Raw genomic sequence first — 26927 nt, forward strand, 5'->3', positions numbered from 1 at the left:
TAAGGGGAGAGAGCTAAACCTTACCTTAGTTATATTTAAATAAACTTTATTATCATATAATGTTAAAAACAGATGCCTGTATGTAAAGATAAACACAATATCTCATTTTAAAAATTTTCATCTGTTTATCATTTTTATCATTTAAGGTATTCAAATAATTTTTAATCATGAGCAGATGAAAAATCAATTAAATTGGATACTGATATATTTCATGTAGTATAAACATGATCTATAACTGAAAAAACTAGAACAATTTATGATTCTATTCCCCTTTTTCAGAATTCTTACTCATCAATAGCCTTCATCAAGGCCCATTACCTAAATTTTGTTAGTTGATAAGTTAATTTAACCTTAATTATGAAAATTGAAATATGTGAATAAATGTAACATTTGAATACTGTTTTATCAATAAGTGGTATGAATAAATAATGTAAAATTTTTCTAATTGACTTTATGGTGTGTTTTACCTATTTTAAATAAAAGTAAAGCATAACTGTGTCATTTTACCCTTATTTTTTTCAAATCCTAAACTCCTGTGTTACTGTGGCTTATTCTGACAGGCCTTAATCCAGTGTGAACAGTTTAAGAGTGAACTGGAGAGGCAGACAGAACGACTTCACAAAGAACTCGCCTCTCAGCAAGAGAAAAGGGCCTTGGAGAAAGAGATGATGAAAAAAGAAATAACCAAAGAGAGGGAGGACATGGGCTCAAAGGTACGAAAGAATTCCGATCGTTATCCACGTTGCAGGGGAATGTTTGTGGTGATGTCACCGATGACGACAGGGGCCGCAATTCTTGAAGGCACTTTAAATCTCAAAACTCTACAAGTAGTCACATTTCCTGTACCTGGGGTTCATAAAAGCTTTCTATTTTTCCATGTATTTTTCAATAAAAGTTATATTCTCTGACCTTTCCAAATAGAATAATCTATTTGATTCCATCGCATGAAAGTAAGAAATGTATTTTAATCCTGCCGTACTGTTCAGTTCCCTCTCTCACGTCTGTCAGAGGAGAGCAGGTGCTTTTCAGGTACCCGGATTTTATTTCAACTTTGGCTAAATCAGAGAGAGATGACGACCCCACTTTATCCTTCACCCCAAGTTAAAACTTGCAGAAGATAAAACACTCGTAAGAAACCGAGTAACCAAGAAAAAGTGATCATATACGCTGTACGAAATAGGTTCTAACATTTACATGAAGAATAATGACCAGAGCCCAATGAATAATTGAAGGGAGAAATGAAAGTCAAACACAACCGATAACACGAAAGGGGCGGTGTCTGAAAAACAGTAACAGAGTGGGATACAGGGTCGAGCTTTACAGTCGCTACAATAGAGTAAACTGAGCAAGATGTGGTCCCCGAGGTAACCAAAACAACTGTTACTTGTTTGTTCTTATGTTTTTAAAACGTGAACTCAGTACCCTAAATACCGTGTTATAATATTCCAGTGTATAGTAATTAACTCATACAGCAAAAATTTACTGAGTATCTGCTCTATGCGAGGCAACGTGCAAGCCTGAGAACACAAAAAAACACAAATTCTGCCTGCTGAGTTTGAACTCTTATGGATAACCAAGGCATTTATCATAAACTCTCTTGTCTTTGTATTCTTTTCCAAAGATTGCGCCGTCAAGACCTCACTATAGGTCAGTCTAACTGTCTGCTTTCTCCTTCCTGGATTGGTGATCTCAGCCTGTGACAATCCCACGACCTTGCAGACGGCACCACTGTACACTCAAGGCCTTCGGTGTCCACGCTTCTTTCGGAGCTTCCTCTCAGTCCTCCTACGCATTCCTCTGTCTCCCATTCATTCGTCACTTAACAGATATTAATTGGAGGGGCGAGGATTTTGGTAGTCACAGGACCAATGCAGCCCTCTCATGAAGCGTACAGTCTAGTGGGGGAGGCAGACATTAAACACATACTTTCATAAATGACTTCCTAATTACCACCATGACGAAGGTACAGTGCAGGGTACCATGAGAATGTATAACAAGTCAATGTGACCTCTTCTAGACAGTCATAAAAGACTTTCCTAGGAAGAAATTTGGAAAAGGAGACTCGAAAGGGCCAAGGAGGGGAGTGGTCAGGTGAAAAATTGAGCGAAGAGAGTTTTGGACCCAGGAAAACACCTCCAGGCTGAAGCCAGAAAGGGTTGTACTTCCTCGGAATTTGGAGCAGGCCCAGGTGGCTGGAGCGTAGGCAGTAGTGGGAGATGCGTTTGGAGAAGTCTGCAGGGACCAAGTAATGAATGGCCTTAAAATCCATGTGAAGCGTTGGAACGCCATTGAGTGGCTTTAAATTAGGCAGTGGCCTGATGCCCTTTATCATTGAGAAAAAGTCATTCCATCTCTAGATTGGAAGGAGAACCGAAATAAATGCCTGGGGGTCAGTGCGAGGTAATTCTAGTCCACGTGGAAGGTGGTGGTATCTTGGACCCGTTTTTTAAGGACTATTTCACATCACTTTTATTCTCCTCGAGTTCTCGACTGTCCTATCTTTTTCCTCATTATCAGCCGAGAGCCTTTCTTACCTAACGAAGAAAACCGAAGCTATTAGGTGGTACTCATCTCAACTATGCGTCGCCCCCCTCACCTCTGCCTTAAAGTCAAACTTCACCTGCATCCAACTCGGTGAGAAAGGGCGAGGCTTAATCTGAATCCTTCACCTGGGTGCCATTGTCCTCTGCCACTCTGGGGACTTCATTCTCAGCGCCCCGCCCCGCCAAATCTTTAACCTTTCCTTCACTGCGGCCCCTCCCTTATCACGGAGAAGATAACTCTCAAGTTTCTCCCACAGTCTTCCTTCTAATCTAGTGGATCTCAGTCTTGGCTACTCAGAAATTCTGAAAATCTCACCGCCCAGTCTACACATTAAACCAGTTGCATCAAAACAGTTCAGGGTAGGACCCAGGTGTCCATGTTCTTTGAAGTTGTCCAGGTGATTCCAGTGTGCGGCCAGCGCTGGAAGCCACCTCGGTAATTTCACATCCCTCCTTACTCTTCCCCTTAAGAGTCAAGTTTCTTTCAAGATTTGTCTCACGTGTTGTCTTTATGTTTTCACTTCTCGTTCACTCTTCGGCCCACAGCATTTCAGCTCTGTGCCCATAGACAGTGAACTTACCATCGCATTGTTCAATGAAGGCCTTACGCTATTTTTAGTGAATGTTTTTTAGTTCTTATTGTCCTTGAAAAGCTGTCTTTCCTTGATTTTTCTGAATCTACATTCCTGATTTGAAAGAAAGATGGTGTGTGCCTTTTAGATTACTCTGAGTTTAAGGTACGTTTGAGACAATGAAGGTAACACATCCAGAAAGCAGCTTAAGAAAGAGATCTAGAATTCAACAGAGAGCTATAGATTTAAGTGTTTTTAGCACTACTGTGTCTTTAAACCAAATATATGTTATCGAGTTATGTATCTTTAGTGCTCTGGTGAGCTCCCAAGCCAGCCCCTGGCCCCTTCCCTCTCCTGGGGGAAACACTATTCACCCAGTGGCCTAACTCAGAAATCTGGCTGTCACCCTTATCTCCTCCTTCTCCCTAACCCTACGTGTCATCACGTCACCAAGTACTAGAGATTCAGGCCCCTAGGGATTTTACATCGCCCCGTCTCTCCATCCACTGCTGTCCCCGTCTCCCCCTCGGATGATTCTCACAGCCCAGGTGGTCACCTCGATTCCAGCCTCACCACCTTCCAGACTGTTCTCGAAACCACAGCCAGATGATCTTTCCAAAGTGACCATCTCGGTATGTCAGTCTCTTGCTTTAAAATTCTTTCACGTCTCCCTGCAGCCCCTTGGCTAAAATTTAGGACCGTTTAGCCGAGCGTGGAGACACTGCAGTTCTCTTGGCTCTCCAGTCTCGTCTCCCTTGACTTTCCCGTTTTGTTTTGCCACCATACTGACCTCCTCGCGCTCCCCCAGGCATGCACACGTGCCCATCTGCCACGCTCTTGTTTCATTTCCTGATTGTGCGCGCTCTTCGCCCCCTGCCCGGAGCAGTCTCCCTCCGCCCTCTCTGACAGATCCTTCAAAGTTCTTCTTGCTACCACCTCTACTCACAGCCTCCCAAAGATGAACCGGGAGCCTTCCCTGTGGGCTCCCGTAACTCAGTTTATTGCAAATTCTTTTTGAATTGTTTGTCTCCCCTAATTCACTGTGAGCCCCTGGAGTGTATGGTCTGTTAACATTCTCATCATTCGGCATGTTCCTCTCACAGAGAGTATGCTCGGCGAATGTTTGTTGAATGAATGAATGAATGAATGAAAATGCCGAGGGTTCAGAGGATCAGAACAGATCCCTGTCCTCAAGAGATCGTGGAAGGCTTTGTGGAGAAGGTGGCATTTTTTTTTTTTTAACTGAGCTTTGAAGAATAGGGAGCATTTAGAAATGCAGAGTATGGCAAGGAAGACTAGCTGCAGCCCACATGCATACGGCATGGAGGGAGGAAAAGTGTGAACTGAGCATTGGGCATAAGAGAGAGAACAGCATCAATAGCAAAGACCAGCTATTGTTCACGCCTGAGAGATCTTTATTTTCTGGGTTATTCTGTGGAAACCTTTTTGCCTTGCCAAGTAGTTCTACTGTATAAAAATACGTCGAAGAGAATTCCTGATCAGAAAGGACAAAGGAAGGCTGGAATGTGCCAGGCGGTATTCCAGGTGCTTTCGTAGGTAACGGAAACTCTTTCTGAACCTCTTTCTTATACTGACAGTTATTTCGTGAATTAAGATGACAACAGAAATGCAATGTGGATCTGAGTCAGAGTCATGCGTTTTGCCCTCAGTAAGTCCTGGGTGATATTCCATCTCCAGGTCCTGCCCTAAGAAAGGATGTGTGAACGAGCCGCTGACAGTTGTGTGAGCACTGCAGCCAGTGTCGTGACCAGGAACTGGTGGAAAGTGGCTCTGGAGTAAAAGGCTTTAGGGCTGAATCTACCTTGACCTTTCCATGACCTTGAACGATTCATTTAACCTCTCCGAATTTTAAAGGAGCAAATCATGGAGTTAATTTACTCAAGGAATTCACTGGATTAGATAAGATCATGTTTTGAAAGTACCTAATATAACACCTGGCTTAGAGTAGAACTTTATTAAATTTTAGTAACTATTATCATTCTTATTACAGAGAAAAAGTTATCTCATTGGATAGATTTCTTGGATCTTCATGTGAGTAAAAGCAGACAGATTTGAATACAAAGCCCGGCATTACTTTTTATTTATTAATTTGAATGAACTTAGGCAAATTACTTAATTTACTGAATCTCATTTCTTTTCAATGAAAATTAATCCAATATAATTCTTTCTCCAATGGGATTAAAAGAGAGGATGTGTATCTTACCGCCTAGCACAGGAAGTCAATCTAATGGGGAGGCGAACAATTGATCCTAATAATACACGTGCTCTACAGTTAGTGCAGTCAGAGCAAGCGTCTGCTCTCTCAGCCCTCAGCAGTGCTCTGAGGCATTTCGATTGTCTTTCTTTTCATTGTTATTCTTCTTTCCTCTTCCTTTTTTTTTTTTTTTTAATTTTGTAAATTTCATCTGTGTGGGAAGCTCTAGGAGGGCAGATGCCTTCTACCTAGACAGGTTTTGAATCATCTCCCTATGAAAGGCACTTGCTGTGAGTTTGTGTGTTGTCTTCAGTGAAGGTCCTTGGTCGCATGGAGCCCCTCAGGTTTGCTGGTTCGGTCGTTCGTCATATGTTGATCGAGTGTCCTCTTCGGTCCGTGCGTTTTCTCGGTTGGTTCCCTTGACAGTAGCCCTTTGCTAGAATCCTTAATGCTTGTGCCTCTTGCATAAGGAGCACTTTATTCCATGTTCAGTACACGAGAGACTGCTTTAGTGTAGGAATTTCTATCACGCTCTCCCAACCTGGGTGTCCTTGTCTCTTGCTCGCCCCTGTCAAAGTTTAAAGGACTTCCCCGATGTCAGCGCCCTGGATACCCAGCAGTGTTGCAGCTGTCTGCGTTCCTTCTGTCTCTACAGCAGATGTGGATGGAGAAGCTCCTGCAGTGTAATGGTGACTTCCAGATGGTGGGCATGGGGGAAAAGAAGGCGTGACAACAGGAGGGGAGGCCTCGGGAAGTGGGTGACAGGAGGGAGCAGACAGGTAATGGGCAGAGGAAAGAAGTGATGGGTGGCAGAGGGAGGGAATCGTGGAAGGCGTGTGATTTGTTACATGCCTTAGGATAGAAACTGACTCAGTATTTACAATTAGCAGTTCCGCTAATATGTCTACATGTTTACTTCAAAAATCACACAGTGTTAATATGTTTACCATAAGCTATATCTCCACATAAGTAAATAATATATATGACTTTTAGTAGCTGGTAATTAAAGTTTGTTGCTGCCGTGTGATTTCAAAAAAGCTATAATTACACATTCATGATGTGGGTATTCATGAACCTGAATTTTTAAATTAAGGAAATTAAATTAATATCTGTGACTTGTTACACTTCTTTTGACCTTTAATTTCAGGTTCAGATTGCAATGTGCATAAGGGTGGTTTGTAGCTCGGTATTAGTACAAGTAATTCTGTATGCAAATTATATTCATAGCAACTCTTTTGATGATAAGAAGGACATATAAACAACTATATATGCCAAATATATAATTCTCCACGATCCCCAGAAAAGTTAATACATCTACTGTGTATAAATTAGCAAATAGCTAAAGGGCTTATTATATTCCTACGTGTCCGCTGTAGTGAGATGTGTATTTTGAAGGCAACCTTGATTTTTATCACAAAATTTTCATCTCGATTTCAGTTGTAAAACTGGATCCACACCCATGTCACTGTACAATGGTAGATTTCAAATGTTGTTATTTCAAATTCATTAGCAGTTCTCGTTTTAACAGTTTAAAAACTGATAGATATCTCTATATATTTTGCTCTGGGATAGGTAGCATTTCTTCTTTATTTTAAAATCGCTAATACAAATTAAGAAATTAAGAGTCTAGAAAATTTTTACTTACTGGTTAGAATAAAATGTAATTGCAAACAAACAAACAAACAAACAAAACTAAAAGGCTGAAATCTAAGATCTAGAAAGCATTTCTAACCCTGAAAAGAAACACTAAGAACAAGATTTCCATAGAGTCCCTCAAAAGCCAGTTATTTTCATTATCCATTTATTCATTAAACATTTGGAGCCTCCAGAAACATGCCCTTGAGGGACTGCTAGTCTGATGAAGGAACAGACAAGTGGAGGTGGGCGTGGGGGTGGCAGAGGTACACAGAGGGGCTTGTAGAGCACGTGCCACCACTGGTGTAGCATGGACGACAGTCAGTGTGGACGGATGCCAGCTGCGAGCAGCAGGCACGGCTGTCCCGTGCACATTAACTCAGTATCAACCCTGAGTGTACGGCGGGACTTCGATCTTGTGCCGGGAGCTGGAGGTCCGGGAAGCCTTCCTGGAAGAGAAGACGTAATGGCTGGTGGGATCCTACTGGAGGAATAGGGCTAGCTGGGTAAAGGAAGGTGGGAGTGATCACCAGTGGGGAGCTGCAGAGAGCCTCCTCTTTAGTGGTGTGGGGAAGGGGAGTGGGTTTCATGGCACAGGAGCAGCTCTCTAAATATCTGCCTCTAGCTCTCCCAGTCAATTCTTTTTTTGCCCTCCATATGGGGGAAGGGTTCAGAGTTGTCCGATTTTTTGATACCCCCTCTGAAATTTATTCATGTCAGTCCCTTCCATAACTTATGTAGATGTCTGATATCTGTCACCTTAGAGTTTCAACCGAAACTTTGATTTTATCATCTTGTTATGTGTTTTCCAAAATGAGGGTGGAGACCAGGGGGTGCATAGGAGGGAAGTACGTATCCCAGTCACGGGGGACAGATGAGTCGCAGAGGCAGAGAAGGGGCCGTAGCCAACCCACAGAGAAATGACGTACAGAGAGGACTCGGTGGCTGTGCCGAGACTGTATTAATTCAAGATACGTTTACTATTTATTTTGCCAAATGACATTATCATTTAGGATTTTCATTTCCTCTTACAGATGTTGACCCTGTCTCAGAATATCGCCCAGCTGGAGGCCGAAGTGGACAAAGTTACAAGAGAGAAGGTTTCAGCTGTCAATCAACTAGAGGAAATTCAAAGCCAGCTTAGTTCTCGGGAAATGGATGTCACAAAGGTACAAAGAGAGAGATTAGTTGAATAATTACTTAAATATTTTCTTTGAAAAAAATTTTCCTAATGTACAAAGTCCAGAAAGAAGTTTGCAGTAGAAAAGTTTTGTTATTTTAAGATAATAAAAGTCCACAGTACCTCCTATCAGCAGGCCCTTTGCTGGGTGCCACACCTGGAAAGATGAATTAGACTCACGCAACGTCCTGAAACAGTTAAGAGTCCACTCGCTGAGACAAACTTGTAAATAAGCAAGTTTCATTCCTTTAATTATCAAATAGTGAGTAAAATTGTATCTCAAAATTCATTAATTAGGAGTAACATTTGCCAGAGATAGCATAGGTTTGGTCTTCATAATAAAACTAAAAAACATATATTTACAACACGAATAATGTGCTTAACATAAAAAATTTTCCACCTCCCATTCCTATTCAGACTTGGTCTTGAAAATCAAGATTCTAATATTACAACTTCTTTTTTTATTGGTCTTTAAATTTATGCCTTAAAATGCCACAGTGTTTGCTGTATGAGCATCACAAACTTGTGAACCTAGAAATAAAATGTTTAATGGTCTTAACTGGCTAATGTTAAGTACATATTTAAGAAACACTAGAAGTCTATTTCCATAACCAATTGCTTTAACACTAAGAAACTAAATATAGGCATACACGATGTAGTAAATTAAAGGAATTTATTTTTGACCAATACACACACAGATTACTGTGTTTAAAATACATGCCCTTTTCAAATTGAAATTTACTTCTCAACATATTTTTCTAAATTTCGACACATCTTTAATGCCATTGCTGCTTTACAATTCAGTAAGTAAAGTGAACTTTAACATGTATTAATACAGTAATTAAAATGAACTTTAACATTAGAAAAAGGAGCCTATTTTTTCTTTTTCTCTCTCGATTTTCTCTAATTATCATCTGCTTTCTAAAATGCAAGCTAGCGAAAGCAGAAGTTTAAAAATATCCTATTTGCCAGTATAATTGATGTGCTGGTGTGAAGGGAAGAGTAGAAATGAGAGAATTGGTGCAGAGGGATGGACATGGTTAACCCAGATGCGGGGCGAATGCTGTGGCAAGACGTCATAGCTCATTTCCGGGAGAGAACTTTCCGCTGAGATGTGCACAGTTCAGAATGAGGATACTCTGTCTTTAGAACTGTCCAGAGAGTCCCAAGCATCAGAAGAACGCCTCGCGGTTGCTTCCAACCTTGAGATAATATAATTCTAATTCAGTTTAATTCGTCAGTTTATTTTAAATAGAATTTAAATGTTATGGATGAACTTAGTAAATGCTACACTAAAAGTAGTCAGGCAAGGGAATTTAAAAAAATAAAATTAAAGGACAAAATAATTTTATATAGGACCTAATGCTTAGACATTTATTACATATAATAATTCTGTCTTGGTGTTGAGTTTTAAACACCATGGTTGTATAATTGTTATTTTCTGGTATTATCAAGTTCAATATTTTTCATTTCATTTATACATGTTAAACAAATAGATTGGAACAGTGAAGAACTAAGAAAGAAATAAAATTAGAGCCCCTCTTATTTTTTCTTTCATTCTTAATTTTAAAATTTTATTTAGCTTGAAAATTAATAACCTTCTGTAAATTACTATTTTTTTTTTTGAAATGGAAAGGATCAACTGTCACACATGGAAAGCTTTTGAATTTCAAATAGAATTTTTAGTAATCTTATTCTTTTTCTAGCTTAACGAGGGCCGTGGGGGAAAAGCTTAGTGAGTTTTTCTTCTGTCTTGTCACTATAACTTTTGTACACAGATTAGTCTATTTTTAAAAATATTTTTTATTTGAATATAGGAAACAGGAAATACATATTAGTTTTCTGAGGTTCTGATACCTCAGTAATGATGAAACTAATTTCCAAAGTTCTGATCATCATTTTTGGAGAAATATGAAAATTGAAAATTTTCAATCAGATATAATCATTGCGTGATACAGATTTTTAAAACTTGTTTTTGTAAATTAGAGGCTGAGTTAGAACTGTGCATTAATTGATTTCTCTACAGATGCTCAGTTATCTCAAAGGCTTATAATTTCTTTGTTTAGGTCTGCTGATTGCACTTTCTAAATACATGTATCTCTGTAGAGGCCATGGATTGAAAAAATTATATAGGGGGCACTTTTATGATACTATGTGTGTTCATTATTTATGATATGTTAATATCATTTCACATAAATATACATTTTTCATTTATGTTGAATCTGCAGTTACAAATGCAGAGTGTGCTTAGTTCCAGTCTCTGACTTTGACCAGATAATATTTCTTAACTGAAATACATAGTACTTTACATGATAAAATTGACATTATCTACGTAGCTTATAGTAAATACTGGCTACTACTGAATGTCAATAATATAGTCTATTAGCAAAGAGAAAAATTTCTTTATAAATTTCCTTAAATAAAAGCCTAACTTATAAAGTCTCTAAAAGAAAGTTTTATAATATAGTCTATTTAATCATAACAATTTGAATGAGTAACAACATAGCTTATTATTTTAATTCAGAATTTTACCTAGTTAAAGTTGAGATGATAGTGCATTTTGGGTGATAATATGCAGTCGAAACTATTTTACGTAATAAACTGTGGACACATTACTTAAATTCCTTAGTTATGTACTTATTTATCTATAACTTGAAATTGTTAGACTCAGTAATACCTGATATTGCCACTATATCTTGACAGAATATTATATTGAATGAATATTCTAATAGAAAGTGCCATTCTTAGAAAAGTTCTATTGTATTTTATTTATATGACCTCTAGGGGGCACCAAAAGATCTAATTGCAGGCATCGCCTGGTAGATTCTAGCAGCTATTGATCTAGTTTTTATAATCTAACAGGTGTGTGGGGAAATGCGCTATCAATTGAATAAAACCAAAATGGAGAAGGATGAGGCAGAAAAGGAGCACAGAGAGTACAGAACAAAAACTAAGAGGGATCTTGAAATTAAAGATCAGGTAAGAGATGACACGAGAGTAACTGCAGGAATTAAGACATAACTACTTTTCTTCCCGAAGTTGCTGTGGTTACATTTCTAAGTCACTTCTTTCAATTATATTGTTTCTAACTAATGGAACAATTCAGTTTACACCATTAAAAGGATTTCATTTATAGTTGCCTAAAATTATCACCTTTCACATGAAATGGTGAGAATACAACTGCATGCATATAAAATTCCAATCTGACAGGTCATAAATATACATTTGGATATGTGTATCTATTACTTACAAAAGTAAAAAAAAAAAATGTTCTAATGCACAGTTTGAACCTAAAATATACGTACATAAAGTTCTTGAAAGATGCCAACTTGAATCCAATTTTAAGTGTAAAAGTTTAAAATTTGTAAGATGAGATGAGTTGATATGTAAATATGTCAATCAAATTGATTGTTGGCAGAGTGAAACCAGTTTTAACTAAGATAACCATGAATACGTTTGCTCAGGATGCCTAAATACAGTGAAATTAGAAATGTTAGGGGAAAAAAATGCTACTTACTTCAATTTCAGTTTGAACAGATGTTTTATGTTATAGCTTTGTTGAGATCATGTATATGTTCCAATTTTAATTGACAGCGTGGATAAAGAGTCTCACTTTTGATTTTCCATTTTTAAGTTACAGTGCTGAACATTGAAGGCTTACATTCCTTATATTCTTATATTCTTGATAAATCTATTCAATTAAAATAAGACTGAGCTTTTAGTGTCAATATGTTAAAGAAATTGCTACAATTTAAAAGTAAATTTTAAAAAATACATTTCTAGTTCAAAGGTTTTTATCGTATTCTCCAACACATTTTCCCTTTCAACCCTAGCAACTCTCTATGTAAATGATGCAAACACAATTGGGAAAAGTATTGAAAATATAACTAATAATAATATTTAGTATAAAAAGTTTTTTGAGTCAAAACTGAAATCCCTGGCATTAAATTAAAATCTAAACAACCAAAATCAAATTCTGATTTTGTACCACTATATTCAAAGCGTTACAGAATTTTAAATTTTCAGGAGAATTTTCATTATTAACATGTACAAATAATGGACCTATTTTATTCCATCCAGTTGGGGGCGTGCCTGATAGTAGAATTAAAAAATCTTTTCTATCAGAGACTGAAGGTTAGGGCTACCAAACCAAACACAGAACTTCCCCTTCCTGATTTATTATGACTTTTTAAATAAAAATATCATGTTGGCATGCTCACTAGCATTATTATATACCTTTGTGTTTTTATAGTATGTGCCAGCATAACGTTTTGAGCTAACTGGAAAAATACAGCAAGGAAGAGTCTCTGAGTTGTCTAATATTATATTCTAATGTTCTAGAGAGAAAAAAAAAAACAACACTATAGGAACAATTATAGTATCACTTGTAGATGAATAACATGTGTAGAAGTATTTGTAATATTTGTCTTTTAGCAGCACTGTGTCTCATATCTCATTTTAATTAACCAGCAATGGTGTGGGGGCTAAAGTTGCAGGATTTTAGAAAGGAGTTTTCATTTGTAAACATTTCCTACTAAACAGTGAAACACGAACAGTTTCAGAATGATTTTTAGTGTTTTAGAGAGATGTGCCTGTTTGGGAGATCAGAGCTTTGGGAATAAATCCTCTGAACGGTTACAAGATGTTGGTGGTGGGATGTGCTTGTTACCATTTTTCTTTGGACAGAATGTGAGGAAATCTTATAGGTAGTCTTTGTCACTATTTTGTATTGAACAGACAGTTTCAGAAAAGAAAGTGGTGGTGTCTCATTCCACGAATGATCTGAAGTAGCAAGGCAGCAATTGTTCTCTGGTCTTTCAGCCATGACCTGACCTTCTGTCTCTAAGACCCAAGAGCTACTTTGCGTGGCCGCCATCTGCACTCAGGAGAGAAATTTACATTTAACTTTTAGCAGCTGGGCAAGTCGAGCGTTTATCCGAAATACCTATAATACAAAGTGTGTTTAACTTTTAAAGTGTTACGTATTGTGCAGTTCAGAAGAACAAGAAGACTACCTCTAGGTTTACAAAAAGGTGTTCCTTGTAACATAGTCATTTTGTTCATATTTTTGTTAATCTGAACACTTCATACATTTCTGAAGTAGGTGGGAAACTGAGATTGGAATGTGGTGAGAACAAGAGCGTTTTTGATGTATACAAACTAGGGCAAATGGCTGAGCACCGAAATCATTTTCCTCGTGACCCGAGCCTTGACTCTGGCATAATTAGAAGGAAAGGTTAGGAGAGGAACAATAGAAACCTCTTCCTCCCACTTTCTCCCTTTCTTTTTTATGTCGTGTCAGGAATCAATGGGCGGATCATCCTTCCCATCAACTCCTTTGTATCTCTTCGGCTCCGAGAGCTCCTGTCAGCCTCAGAGGATGCTTCTTGCACCAAAAAAAAAAAAAAAAAAAAAAAATCAAACGACACCAACAAAAAATTTTAGTATGAAGGAGAATGAAAAATCTGTATTCTGATTTTTATTAGAAAATTTGGGTAGGCAACAGCCACACACACATATACTCCATCGTGGGAATTTAAAATATACATTTTTTTAAAGGCTAAAGAGAACATCATCTTGCTGGTTTATCATCAACTTTTTCTTCTCCATCTTCTCTTCTCCAGCTTCTTCCACTTCTTCTTTTGCTGAGGTATTTAAAGCAGAACTCAGACATTACGTTATTTTGCCCATAAATAGTTCAGTGTGCATGTTTGAAATATTTTTTCCTAATCACTGTCGTTATCACACCTAATGATAATTAACAATACTTCTGTAATATCAAATAATGCCCGACCCGTATTTAAATTTCTTTGACCATCTCAGCAATATTTGTTTTACAGTTGGTTTATTCAAGTCAGGAAAATAGGTATGTTAGAATGTTATAGTATCACCTCCAATATAGGAAATAAAGGGAAATATTAAAAAATTTCAACTTTCTTTGTCTTATTAAATTTCATACCCAGTATTTTGATTGTGCTTTACATTTATAAGGTGACTTATCATTTGAAAGAAATATGAATGAATCCTTTGGCAAACGATTTGAAGGAAGCCCCAGTCATCAAGCCCAGAGTCCCAGACTCCTAGTACAGGATTGATTTCAGAGCCTACGTCTGGCGTTAGGGACGCTGCAGGAAGCGCTGCTATCACCTGGCATCGCAGAGGTTAGCCGACTCTGAAATCACTGGAATTTTCTTTGTCAACTTCCATTTTGGTAGATGAATCTCAGAAGGTGATTTTTGCTAGCCCCTAAGCTTTGATCAGGGCCTAGTGTAAAATGAAAATGCAGAGCCCTTTGTTCAAAACACAGGAAAAAAGTGAGGTTTCAGGTACAAAAATATAAACCGTTTTCCTCTCCTCCGCAGTCTGTCTCTCCACTCACCCCGTTATTCGTTTGCGGTTTCCCGCCGGCTAGGTCAGTGCAGCCGAGATCACGCGAGAGGGCAGAGCCCACAGCCGCCCGTGACTGCGCACGCGCGGCCCGTGCATCTGGGTTCGCCCTGCTTCCTGCCGCTACCTAGCGCCACCCAGCAGGGGGGACGGGCTTGGCGGGGAGTCCTTCTTCCCTGTCCTGAGGAGGTCGGATGCACGACCCCGCGGAGACCGCAGCCTCCATTGGGGACACAGCTGGTACCTGGATCAGGGTGAGCAGAGGCTCCATGCTGAGGACACTGCCAGCCTGGGACAGGGGTGGTCACCTCAGGTCCTGCCCTGAGACGCTGGGGTTGTACGTACTCAACCCAGCCTTCCCCAGGCTGGCAGAACATGAGCCGCCCTGGGCGGAGGACAGCAAGGTGGAAGGGCAGGGGCCAGGAAAAGGAAGCTGGAGGGAACAAGTGCTTGAGAGCTGCCCTCGGGCTACCTGGGGACAGTGGAGAAACGAGACCTTGCTGGGGAGCCGGGCTCCACTGTCTCATCAGACTTAGAAGCACAAATTCTGGTACAAAACCCTTAGGAATTTCAAGATGTCGACCGCAGCGCGTTGAACCGCGCGCACTGATCCGGTGCCCAGGAAGCGGCCTTGGTTATGGGGTGGAGCAGAGAGGTTTGCTGTGCTGATGCACGCGTCTGTCCCCCCGCTGATGCCTGCAGACATGCACACACGCGAAACACGCCCGTGTGCCCTGTGTCCATGAAGGGGGGCGACCAGCCACAGCCCACGGGCCCAATCCTGCCTGTCGTCGGTTTTCACAGGTAAAGTTGTCTCAGAATCCAGCCTCACGCATTTGCTAATGTATTGTCTGTGGCTGCTTTGCCGCTACGAAGGCAGAGTTGAGGAGTGGTGACAGAGAACCACATAGCCCACAAAGACTAAAATATTTACTTGTCTGGCCCTTTACAGAAGAAGTTTGCTAAACCCTTCCCTAAGTATAGAAAAACAACTGTTCATTTCCCTTGCCTTATGAAAATGTGGGACATTGAGTTAGAAGACTCATCAATCTTAAATGATAACTTAGTGGTTTTAGAGTATTTTACAGTACGGCAAATATGCCACATCCCTGGTCTCTTAATCATCCAGCGGCATTGCCTGGTGACTGGTTATAGTGTCATTATCTTATTAGTGGCACCTGGCTTAATAATGGCTTGGATAGGACTATAAATATAAATACAAATATAAAAATTGTCTTATATTTACAATTTTGTTTTTAGATTGGTAAAAAATCGTTTAGAGGGAAGACTTTCTTACTAGTATTGTGTAAGTTATAACTTTGGAGTTGTGGCTGCCGTTGAGTGGGAAGCATGGAAGTTCAAAATTACCTGAACGGGATGATCAAAGCAAACATTCAAGGGTAGAGCGCATGTACAAAAGAAATAGATTAGAAAATGGGCAACAATGATTTGAGGGTCACTTATGTCTACAGCAGTACGATTCAGCACTTTGATACTGACATTGAACGTGGACCGCCTCACACAAGAGTCACTTTCTAAGCTCAGTGAATTAATCAGGCAGTAGGAAGAAGTGCATCTACTTTGTATGTCTTTGTTGTAAAGATGAGAGGAAGCCCTGCAAGTCCTAAAAATAAGTCCTATTTAAAGTTGGAGAAATAACAGCAGTAAAGAAAAGTTGCAGACCTGTACCTTCGAGAAGACGGAGCAATTGCTCACTGTCTTCAAGGACTCGACAGATTTTTTCAAGGAGAAAGCGAAACACCTGTTCTTGATCTTCAGTATGGCAAGCATAAGAATAGTGATTTAATGGCAGGAACCGGAAATCACAATAGCCTGAAATAAGAACTTTTTGACAGTAGGAAGATGGAAATAGATTGCCTCACCAGGCAGCAGGCGAGTGTCTTCCCTGAAATTTTGTTTTTAAACAGTAGCAGTGATGTGCTTGATTTACCTGAAGACCCAACTCCTTGACCTCTAAGGTCTACTGCCTTCTATTTGATTCTGGAAACATCCTAGAAATATTTCTTCACGTTTGTTAGAGTGGCTAGTGGTAGTATTAAGTCTTTTTCTACTTGTAACTTAGCAGCAACAGTTCGAACTAAAGTCCTGTTCAGCTCTGTTCTCTCTTCGTGCCTGTAATTCTGTATTCTCTCCTCAGAAGACTGTTGGGGAGTGTACTGAGGTAGTAGATGGCTTCTGGAGAGCTAGACATCAGAGACTCATCCAGCTACCACCTGCAGTCTCACTTCTATCTCTAAAAAAATGACTGGGAGAGGGGCCACTTGGGCATGTCGCTAGCACGTGTAATCACTCGGTCCTGGTGATGACAGAGCAGCTCTCCAGTGTTCTTCACACTCTCGCTCGGCGCTGGAGGCTTAGCACGTTCATTCCCTGCTGCTTGCTCAGACGACAGCAGGTGCCGAGGGCTTGGCCTGCCCAGACCAGCACGCGAGACCCTGTGGGGGTGAGAACCGGAAGACCCAGGTCCTGCCCGGAGGGAGTTTATATTCTAGATGAGGAGACGGAGTACACATTTGAACATACCTTAAAAATACTCGCAAAGCAGCATATCGACAAGTGCAAATTAATGTAGTGTGAACTTCGTGCTGGCTACAGCCCATCAGAGGGAGAATCTGGTTCCGTGTGTGATGCAATAAAGCCTTTTTTTTTTTTTATAGCATCTTCCCTAAGTATGCCCTGAAGCATTGTTCAGCATACTTAGATAAATTTGTGTTCTTATCACAGCCTCACCAAGAATTCTGAGAAATTTCCTCAGCCTGGCGTATGTCTAATAAATCAGCCTCTTTTGTTCCTGCGCCGTGTGATACTTGATTGGGACAAATAGGATTCTGTAAATAATTGAAAATAGCTTCATTTAATAAAAGATGATTGAACTTATTGTTTTTCTAAAACACCATGTGAAGTTAATGCCTTCATTTAAAATCATAATTATGTTGGTAAAGTCACAAATTTAGCAGCAAAAAGTAAGTTTGATTTTTTCTTTTTTTTTTTTTTTTTAACAAAAAAGAACAGTCTACTAGAAAAATAAGTTTGAAAGCATTAAGTTTGAAAGCACCAGACTGAGTCTTTTTTTAACAAAAAAGAACAGTACCAGATCAACCCAGTAAATGGAATCCTTGGGGCATCGCATATTTGGTAGCTTTGTAATGACTTGGGCAGCGGTTTTAGGTGGCAGAATATATGTGTACCTCATTCAGAGAAACATTACAAAACTTCACAGATTTGAAACATTTGATTTTCTAGCAAAGATGATAATGCTGTTCACTATATTAATACAGTTTTTAAGATCAAATGTATAAGCACGAACAATATATCTGAAGATAGCAAGTTAGAGCTATTTAGGAGGTAAGAGCACAAATAGGAAATAAAACGAACCCATTTAGACAAAAATACAACCTATGGAATAAATATGTAAATATAGAGGTTTGCCTTCTGATAAGAATATAAAACTGTAAACTCAAGAAACATTTTTGTTTTATGGAAGTCAAAAGATTCATCAACGACTGGTCCTAAATAAGTATATTTTTTTCTATATTTTCAATTTTATTGAATGCTACATGTTTTGGTCCTTAATTTTTTTTTCTTTTTTTCTTATTTTGACTTCAAAAGTTGGACTCACGAGGCCAGTCTGCCAGCCTCATGGAGAATCTCCTCAGGTACCAAGTCTGCAAGTCTGGTTGCTCCCTGGGGCAACAGTGTTTTGAATGAGTGTCCATGCAGGCCAGGAAGCCGAGGAGAATTAAACGTAGGACAGTCCATATGCTTTTTTTTTTTTTTTTTTTTACAATCCAGAAATATTAGTACCAAAATTCAGTATAAATGTTACTAATTACCACATATGTATTTAAAAACAGTATTTATTGTATAAACATAAGCACATTCACAGAAGCCAGTAATTCCATCCCCCAATAGAGCAAATTGTTTTCATTCTTCTGTTTTACCTTCCACTTTTTGTCCATATGCATATATGACAATTGCAAATAGTCAACATAGCCTAGATGGAATTTCGGTTTTTACTTTTTTCACTTAACAATATCTTAAGCCTTTTTATGTGGTGCTGCCCGTTCTTCATAGTGATCACTTTAATATGGCCATTTGCACATACTCGTAAAGTGAGAATAAGTCAAGTTTCGAAGAGAACAGGCACTTACCACTTTGGAATCTTTTGTCCTAAACTTCGCTCGTTGCTTTAATTCAACAACCGTATATTGTGTGCACTGTGCTGGCCTTGAATGAATTTCTGTTCCTAAAAAAAGGAGTTTGTAAGACAGGTACGCAGATAAATATATGTCAATGAGAACATAGCAGCTGTCACCGGCAAACTACGAAAGGGCATGGGGTTTAGAAGAGGGAGAGATGGCATCCTTGAAGAACAATGAAGATGTCACCCAGTGGAGATGGGAGAGGAAGGCATTTCTGTTGGAAGGTCCAAAGTGGCAGCTTGAGCAAAAGTTTGGGGATGGGAAGGAGCGGGGAAGGTGGTGTGGGGGAAGGAGGATGCTTTCAAGGAACATATGTGTCTTCATTCCATAGCATATTTGCATAACTGACCTCAATATCTGAAGTACCATGTCTCTGTTATAAAAGTTTCTCCATAGAAAATAGGCTTCTCTAAGGTTCAGAATCCCAGTGTAATTGCCTGCTTATAACATGTTGCACGCCTGAGGTCAGGCACAGAAATCGTATTATATTTTGGGAATGTTTGCATAGGTTTTTCATTTCCTTTGTAGTATTTTCTAGGTATTGGAGCAGTGATAAGATTTTCAAATTTTAGATAACATACAATAAAGTGTCATTTTATTAACAATGTTAGAATCGAGTAGGATTCACTTTCTAGAAATAAAGGATTGATGGTTACTTTACTGATTAATAGATTTCCACATTGCTGATGATGGAAGGCAAGATGCAGAGTTTGCAGGGTCCTTACTGCCTTACCTGAGGGCGGTCAGGCCGAGGACCTGAACTCGTGATTGAGCTTCTCAGCTCAATTCCTGAGCAAACCTCTCGGAGCCTCACTTCCCCTCCGAGTGAAGAGAGAAGCTTGGAAAAGTAATAGCTAAGGTGTTCTCTAGCTCCAAATTCCTGTGCTCCTAGAAACATAGGAAATGTTTCTCTGCCTCACTTAATTATGAATTAAATATTAATAAAATCAATAAAAATTACATGGGTCTTAAATGTCATTCCAAATTTTCCAGTTATTCACCCTGATTTTATAAAAATGACACTTCTGTTAAGATCATAAGAATATAATTTTACTGTCCTTAGCAATTTTCGATCGTATTCTTTTCATTATCATTACTAATAGAACAATAAAACATCTAGCTTTTTAAACAGTTGAATTTAATGACAAGACAGATATAATTTTATTTACAGTAAGGATTAAAGCCCTGGTCTAAATTAAGAATAAACTTCTACTGGAAAGGTTTTAGGCAACAGCAAACTGTCCCAAGTAGTATTTTGGTGGAATTAGCCAGCTTTCATGAAACCGGCGGGAATTAATATCCTCAGCCTATTTCTTGTCTCTGTGAACTCACGATCCCTGAGAACTCGTCAGTGTACCCGCTGGGGAAATGCATCATTAAAAGTTAATGCTTTCACTTTCAGTTCTCATTTGCTGCCCTCATAAGTGTAGCCACGGAATGAAATTCTGTGGCAGTTCTGGATCCCGATGGCCCAGAATATGATTATATTAAGTTTTTGGCTTTTTGATTTTTTTAAATTATCAAAATGAAAACAAAAAATTAATTCTCTTAGAGATTTCACTTATTCCTGGCATATTTCCCTGACCATCATTGGCGTTCAGTATGAGAGACCACCCTAGACAGAAATTGTAGACGTAATTGCAGGCTGCTCAGGACTATTAATACATTGCAAGGTATTTAGATTTTCACATCACCCTTCTTAACAGTCGGTCAAGGTGATGTAACCCTTTTTGGTGTTAGCCACTGTACTTAAGTGGATCAGTTATACTAACATTTAGTTTTTCAAGAAAAGGCAAGAAAGCAGCAGTGTCCTTATTTCTGGCCTGTCTCTGCCCTCCCTGAGAATGTCTGGGGTTCCCTAAGAGGAATGGAAAATTCTTCTTTATATAGAATCTCTCTACTTATAACTGAAGTTTTGTAGTTCTCTCTCTCTGTCTCTGTCTCTTATTAAATCATGCAAATATTAACATTGACCTCGTGTCACACATCACAAGTCAGGCTGTGGTTGGAAGTTCTCATTGAAGTGCGAAGGCGGGCTCCTGTCTTAGAGAGATTGGCAGCCAAGGGGAAAGGGGAGGCAAACACTTAGGGAGATCTTAAGAAGATGAAGGAGAAAGAATTGTTCCACCTGGAAGATCGTCCCGTCCATTGCAAATACTACCTTTTCTTTTGGACCCTTCTTTCACTTGCTCAGAATTTTCTGCATAGAAATCTGACTTCAGTCATATGGAGAGGTAATTTCATATCCTAATTTGAATTAGAAACTTTAGGGTGTCATTTTTAACTTGTCTCCACACATAGTTTATCATAGAATAAAAAGACTAGGCAACTGTTTCTTCCCTAATTTACTGAAGATCAATTATGTGTATAGTGATTGGAGCCATGCAAGTTTTTATAATAAGAACCAGACACGTTTTAGTATAAAGGGGAAGTTAAGACAATGGATGGATCGAATATTTATTTATATCTATATTTTTAAATCTGTATGTGGATATATATCTTTATATATCTTACTAATATATAACATAAAAAGTGCGACTTGATGATTTTTCTTGAGCAGAGTCTGAAGTTTGAAATCTGTGACTGCTGGATTTAGGCTACCTTAGATTTTCCTCATCGGCCAGGAGAGAAAGACTCTACATTTGTTCCAGTTATAAAAACAAGAGGAGAAAAGAAAAGTAGAGGGGAAGGAAAAGAAGAGTAGGAGGAAAAAAATGAGAAAGATTTTAGAAGGAATTCTAAAGGTATTTACCCTAAGAACAACTGAGCTTTTAGCTCTGCTCTATTTCACATTAAACCATAACTCAGAAGAGGCAAATGTGACCACACACTCATCATTATATTCCATCGGTTTTTTCATAGCAGCAGCATTCATGGTGGCCAGGACATAGAAACAACCAAAGTGTCCATGATAGTTGATTGGCTAAAGAAGCTGTGGTACATATATACAATGGAATATTACTCGGCCATAAGAAGAGATGAAATACTGCCATTTGCGACAACATGGATGGATCTCGAGATAATCATGCTAAGCCAAATAAGCTAGACAGAAAAAGTTGAAAACCACACGATATTACTTACATGTGGGATATAAATCTAAAAACAAACAGAGACTCATGGATATGGACAATAGACTAGTGGTTACCAGAGGGGACGGGGAGAGAGGTAGATGGGGTAAACGGAGTCAAATACATGGTGAGAGAAAGAATTCTAACCACAGGCAGTGAACACAATTATATATGTGTATGTTACACTTGTAATTTTTTTATTATGGCGACGTTGGTTAATGAAATCCAATAGGGTTTCGTAAAATTTGAGATAATCTGTGTTAATCTCATAGCACAGTATATGACAGAGTAATTGATCTCTAAATGTTAATAATTATTTTTACTAATGTTGTTATGATTATTATTTACATTCTCCATCTTTGTCTCTCTCTCCTGACTGTTCCATTTTATCTAGTTGCTTTCCAGAGTCATGATGATAACCGAATATGATGTTTCTGGTATAACCCGATAAGTACATAGAAGTGGGGCTGTCATCTAAGCTTACGTTAATCGAACTTTAGAGCCAGTTATCACTTGAATTGTGTGTTTATCAAACATGTCTCATTGTGAACTCTCATTGAGCTTAAGTTCAATTAAAACCTCTAATGGCACCCCATCTGCTACCTGCAGTTGAGCAGTAAATACAGGTATTTGCCTTTGTCTCTCTGCAACGTGATCATTTTAGTTTGGACCTATTGTAGCCTGAACCCTTTTGGATTCTGTTTGTGACATCGCACCATAATAAATAGTTCCTTTCAAGTTCACGTCACAAACAAATTTGAGCAGCACACCATTGTTATTATCCTCATTAAAATCAGTGAGTATAGTCCTGTCACCTTTGTTGAAGACCTTTTATGGCTTGATATTTCCTGTCTTCCATGTTTTTTTTTTTTAATTGATATGTTTGTTTTCCTGTTAAAGAACCAGACCATTTGCCTTCTTCAAAAGAATTCTAAGCAAATCAAAAGACGTTTACTTTTGTACCTACTGTGTACAAGTAGTGTGTTTAAGTAGCTTTAAGCCATGTGCCAGAAGATTCCACTGATGGCAAATAATGATGAAATTAGGCATGTATGGCTAAAAAAATCAAAGTCCCTTCATAAATACGGAGCAGATTTGTAGTTGGCAGAATTTAAACCTGTGTTGCAATGCAATACGAATGGGCCTGTTTGAAATTTCAATTTCTTCATCTAAACAACCTGGATAAGTGGACTAAATTGGAAATTTGAATAATTAGAGACATATAATTATTCTGAGATTTCTTTGATCCATTCTATTAAGTGAATCCTTTTAAAAGTATTCTGTCCATATACTTATGTTATATCATGTTGCACACTTAAAAGTAATACAATATTATGTCAATTATATCTCAGTAAAAACTTTTACTTAAGTCAGTACCCTATACTTATCTGTTCTACACCTATTTTTTTTTTGAAAATGAATGAAAGCAAGAATCGTTAGTTTTCTAATTGTGACAGCATATATATTCAGTAATGTGTATGAAAGTTTTTTCTAAACTATGAAAAGCTGTAAACGTCATAGAACAGTTATGATTAAAAGGATAGAAAATTGAATAGGTGTATTTACTTCTTTGTATGTGAATACTGTTAATTTAAAAGAAACATATTCAATATTTATTAGCTAAAGTAGCTACTTTACATTGAAGCTTCTTCCCAAAATTAGTTGAGAAATATAGGTTATTTTTGAATTAAAGCAAAGTGCTATAAATTCTTAAGTTCTGCAAATAGAACTTTACAGAAATATTTATATAACCCACAGCTAAAATGAATTTTCTAAAAACTCCCCATAAGGTGAGATCACGTACACCATGTCTCAGTACAGAAGGGGTTTTTTTTTTTTTCAATCAGTTATGTCTCTAAAAATAAACCTAGTTTTGTTGTTAAAATTTGCTAGTTCATCTTCACATAAGAACATCTCACTAATTTTGGTGAAAACCTTCTAACAAGATAAAGTTAAATAGTCCAGTTTTCCAATGGGAGAGGATCCATTTTGTGTCACCACGAGCAGAGTAGCAGCTAAGAGGTGAGTTGAATACAGACAAGCGGTTTCAATGGTTGGAATATTTTGAATCCAAGCATTAAGTGTTCAGGCAGGTTTGACTGCTCTAGGTATGCTGTCAGCAATACTATCTCTCTCCTACTCTCCTTGGGGTCTTAAAGCCAGAGCATCGATATCGATGTTCTCTGTAAACAGGTGCCCCAAGGAGTAGCAGAGACTGGGTAGGTAGGTAGGAGAGGTGACCTCATAGAGGTCCAGTATGTTTGTGTGGGGAAGAGGAGGCGCTGTATTCCACTGTCTACTGTTAAGTGATCCAGACATGTAGATAGGTATTTCCTTTGTTCTGTCATTTGAAACTGATTTAGTGAGAAATTAAAAACGATTTCGTGTAGAATAAAATCATTCAGTTTGAAATGAAAGGTTGGATATTGAATTTGGTCTAAATGAGCTTTTCTTGGTTCAAGAGAAATATATCATTTTGCCCCAGCATCTGTACTAAATAATCATATTGATAAAAGTAAAATTCAATAAAATATATTTTACTCTTAATTAAGAAATGATGTATATGCTCTTACAAAACTTCTTTTTTTTTAAAGAGGGGGTCTGAGTCTTAAGTTTGTTGTTTGTCGGAGACTGACATAATTAAACAAGAGAATACATGAAGCAAAAAAAATACTTGTTGAGTAACAGTTGTCAAAGGAGAAACAGCTGATGCATTTTCTTTATTGCATTTAAAAAATCAATTATTGTCAATAGAAGCTTGTTTGTGCTCGTAACTGAGTTAGCACCGTGATCTGGCATTATTCCACATTCGAAGGGAAACGGGGATCGGTGAAGAGTCTGAAGCCTGAGTTCTAGTCTGGTCAGGTGGGTTTCAGAGGGTTGTTTAAGCTCATCTGTACAGGACAGGTGGAGAAAGGTGATAACTGAGGTATTATCGTCTGTCTCTAAGTGTACCTTTTTTTTTGAAGGCCCTTGTTTTTATTAAACAAAGTCTTGATGTAAACAGGGGAGTTAACTTTCAAGTGTTTTGGTAGGAGCACATTTTACAAGAAATATAGTCAGCGCAATATTTATGGAAGAGGCATTTAGTTTGATAAATTAAAAACGTACATTGAAGTCTTGAAAGTTAGTTGCTAAATAACCCAGAACCTCCCTTGCATTTTCCCTTTGGGAATCAGAATGTTTAACTGATATTTTTCTGACAACTCCTAAAAAAGCAACATTGAATATAAGAGTTTTGGTTTGTTCTAGCTGAAGCATAATAAAAAAGTGTGCATTATCTGAGAGACAAAATAATTTTGCCAGAAAATACAGGAAACTGTTGAAACTCCACATTGCATTGACCTTTATGTTGCAATTCATTTAAGGTATTAGGGTCAACTTTGAAAACACCTTCAAAAACTATTTAATTTACAGTTATAAATTATACCTTGATGTATTTTAAGTATTTTTAATCTCATAATGATAACCCAAAGGCATTATAAATACAATTAATAAAAAGTTTTCTAAACCATAAACACATAATAAACTTCACATATTTAAACTTACTTATAATGTTTTCCTGTAGCAAAATCAGATATAACTTTAAAAATAGCAGTATTTGCAGTTCATATAAATTTATTTATCTTTGTAGATAGTGAAAGCATCTTTATCTTGAAAATGCCTTTCATTCTCTTATTTACTAAAATTGTTTTGGGGAGGGTATATTTAGCCTTATTTTTATTTGCAACAGCCACTGCTGTAATTAGTAGCGGGCTATAGGATCAAAGCTTTGTTAATGTTATATGTATTTTTAATTGAATTATTCTGTTGGAAAATATTAATACCAGATATAAAAGGAACAAAATTATCCTAAAACTTTGTAATATAATGTGAAAATTATGGTTAGACTTCATTTAACATGAATCCTGATGCCTTAATATTAATGCTTATAAAACATTTTCTGCTATAAGTTTTTACAAGAACTAATTTGTTATTTAGTAAACTTTAAGAGGAAATGATAGGATAAATTGGATGTATCATTAGGTTTGCTTTTTTATCAAAATGATAGGGAATTAGTTTATATTTTAATAGCTATGTAGGACTAGGAAGACAGAGTCAGGTGAAGAGTAGACAGATTGGAGATATATATGTAATTGGCCATCTGGATTATATATATAACATATACATACTACAAAAAGTCTGGCACATAGTAGGCTCATCAAAAATATTTATTGTATTGAATTGAGGACTAGAAAAGGAATTGTTTAAGGGAATAAATTAACAGTTTATTTTCCTAAATTGGAATTATTTTAATTTAATTTTTTTTTTGTTTTTTTTTTTGTTTTTGCTTTGGGTGATTTTCTCAACTGGTAATAAAACAATATTCAAATGGAGATAAAAGTCAACAAATGTAATAAACATTTGAGTTTGGAGTAACTATTTACAGATTTTTTTTTCCTGTAGTAATTCTTCTATCTCCTAGCTTTTATATTTGTTAGATAGTTCCTCTCTCATAAGAGAGAAAAACAAATGAAACAATTTTTTTGGCCTTTGAAAAGACCAATCTTTAGATGAGGCTATTCCATCGAAAAGAGATCTTCCTGTTTTCATTTTGAGAGAAACGACTCCAGGTTTATTTTTCTTTCGAATGTACTTTTCAGAGTTAAGTCTAACTTTTTTTTTTTGAACATGATATAAATTGGAGTTAATTTTGCACTGGTGACTCTCCCTCCTGCCTCCCAACCAAAGGATCCTGGCCCCGTTCTCAGTAGGAATGAAGGAGTCACAGCTTCCTCTGAGCATTTTTTTTTCACTAATGTTCCCTATTTATTTTATTAAATAGTGTTAGAATGTAAATACTTAATATATGCATGCATATATAATATACATATTTAAAATATATGTATACATTTAAATATATGTAAACATGTTTAATTTTATTTATTTTTCCAGTTTTACTGAGTTACAATTGACATATAGCATTATATTAGTTTTAGGTGTACAACAAGATGATATATTGTGAACCGATTACCATGATAAGTTTTAGTTAACATAGATCACTTTACATAGTTGCAATTCTTTTCTTGTGGTGGTAACTCCTAAGATACTTTCTTACAACTTT

At 37.6% G+C, this 26927-nt stretch overlaps 1 protein-coding gene across 5 annotated transcripts in view; it reads left to right on the plus strand.

The window, feature by feature from the left end:
• Positions 1-26927, plus strand: part of SDCCAG8 (serologically defined colon cancer antigen 8) — a 198933-nt gene that overhangs the window by 49798 nt on the left and 122208 nt on the right. For all 5 annotated transcript variants that reach the window (XM_025048495.1, XM_015591279.2, XM_006914259.3 and 2 more), the window contains exons 10-12: positions 561-713; positions 8000-8134; positions 11008-11124. In XM_025048495.1, coding sequence (XP_024904263.1) covers positions 561-713; positions 8000-8134; positions 11008-11124 — 405 coding nt within the window. The remainder of the gene's footprint in view (positions 1-560; positions 714-7999; positions 8135-11007; positions 11125-26927) is intronic.

This window comes from Pteropus alecto, unplaced genomic scaffold (assembly GCF_000325575.1).
Source record: "Pteropus alecto unplaced genomic scaffold, ASM32557v1 scaffold115, whole genome shotgun sequence".
In the NCBI taxonomy this organism is placed as follows: Eukaryota; Metazoa; Chordata; class Mammalia; order Chiroptera; family Pteropodidae; genus Pteropus; species Pteropus alecto.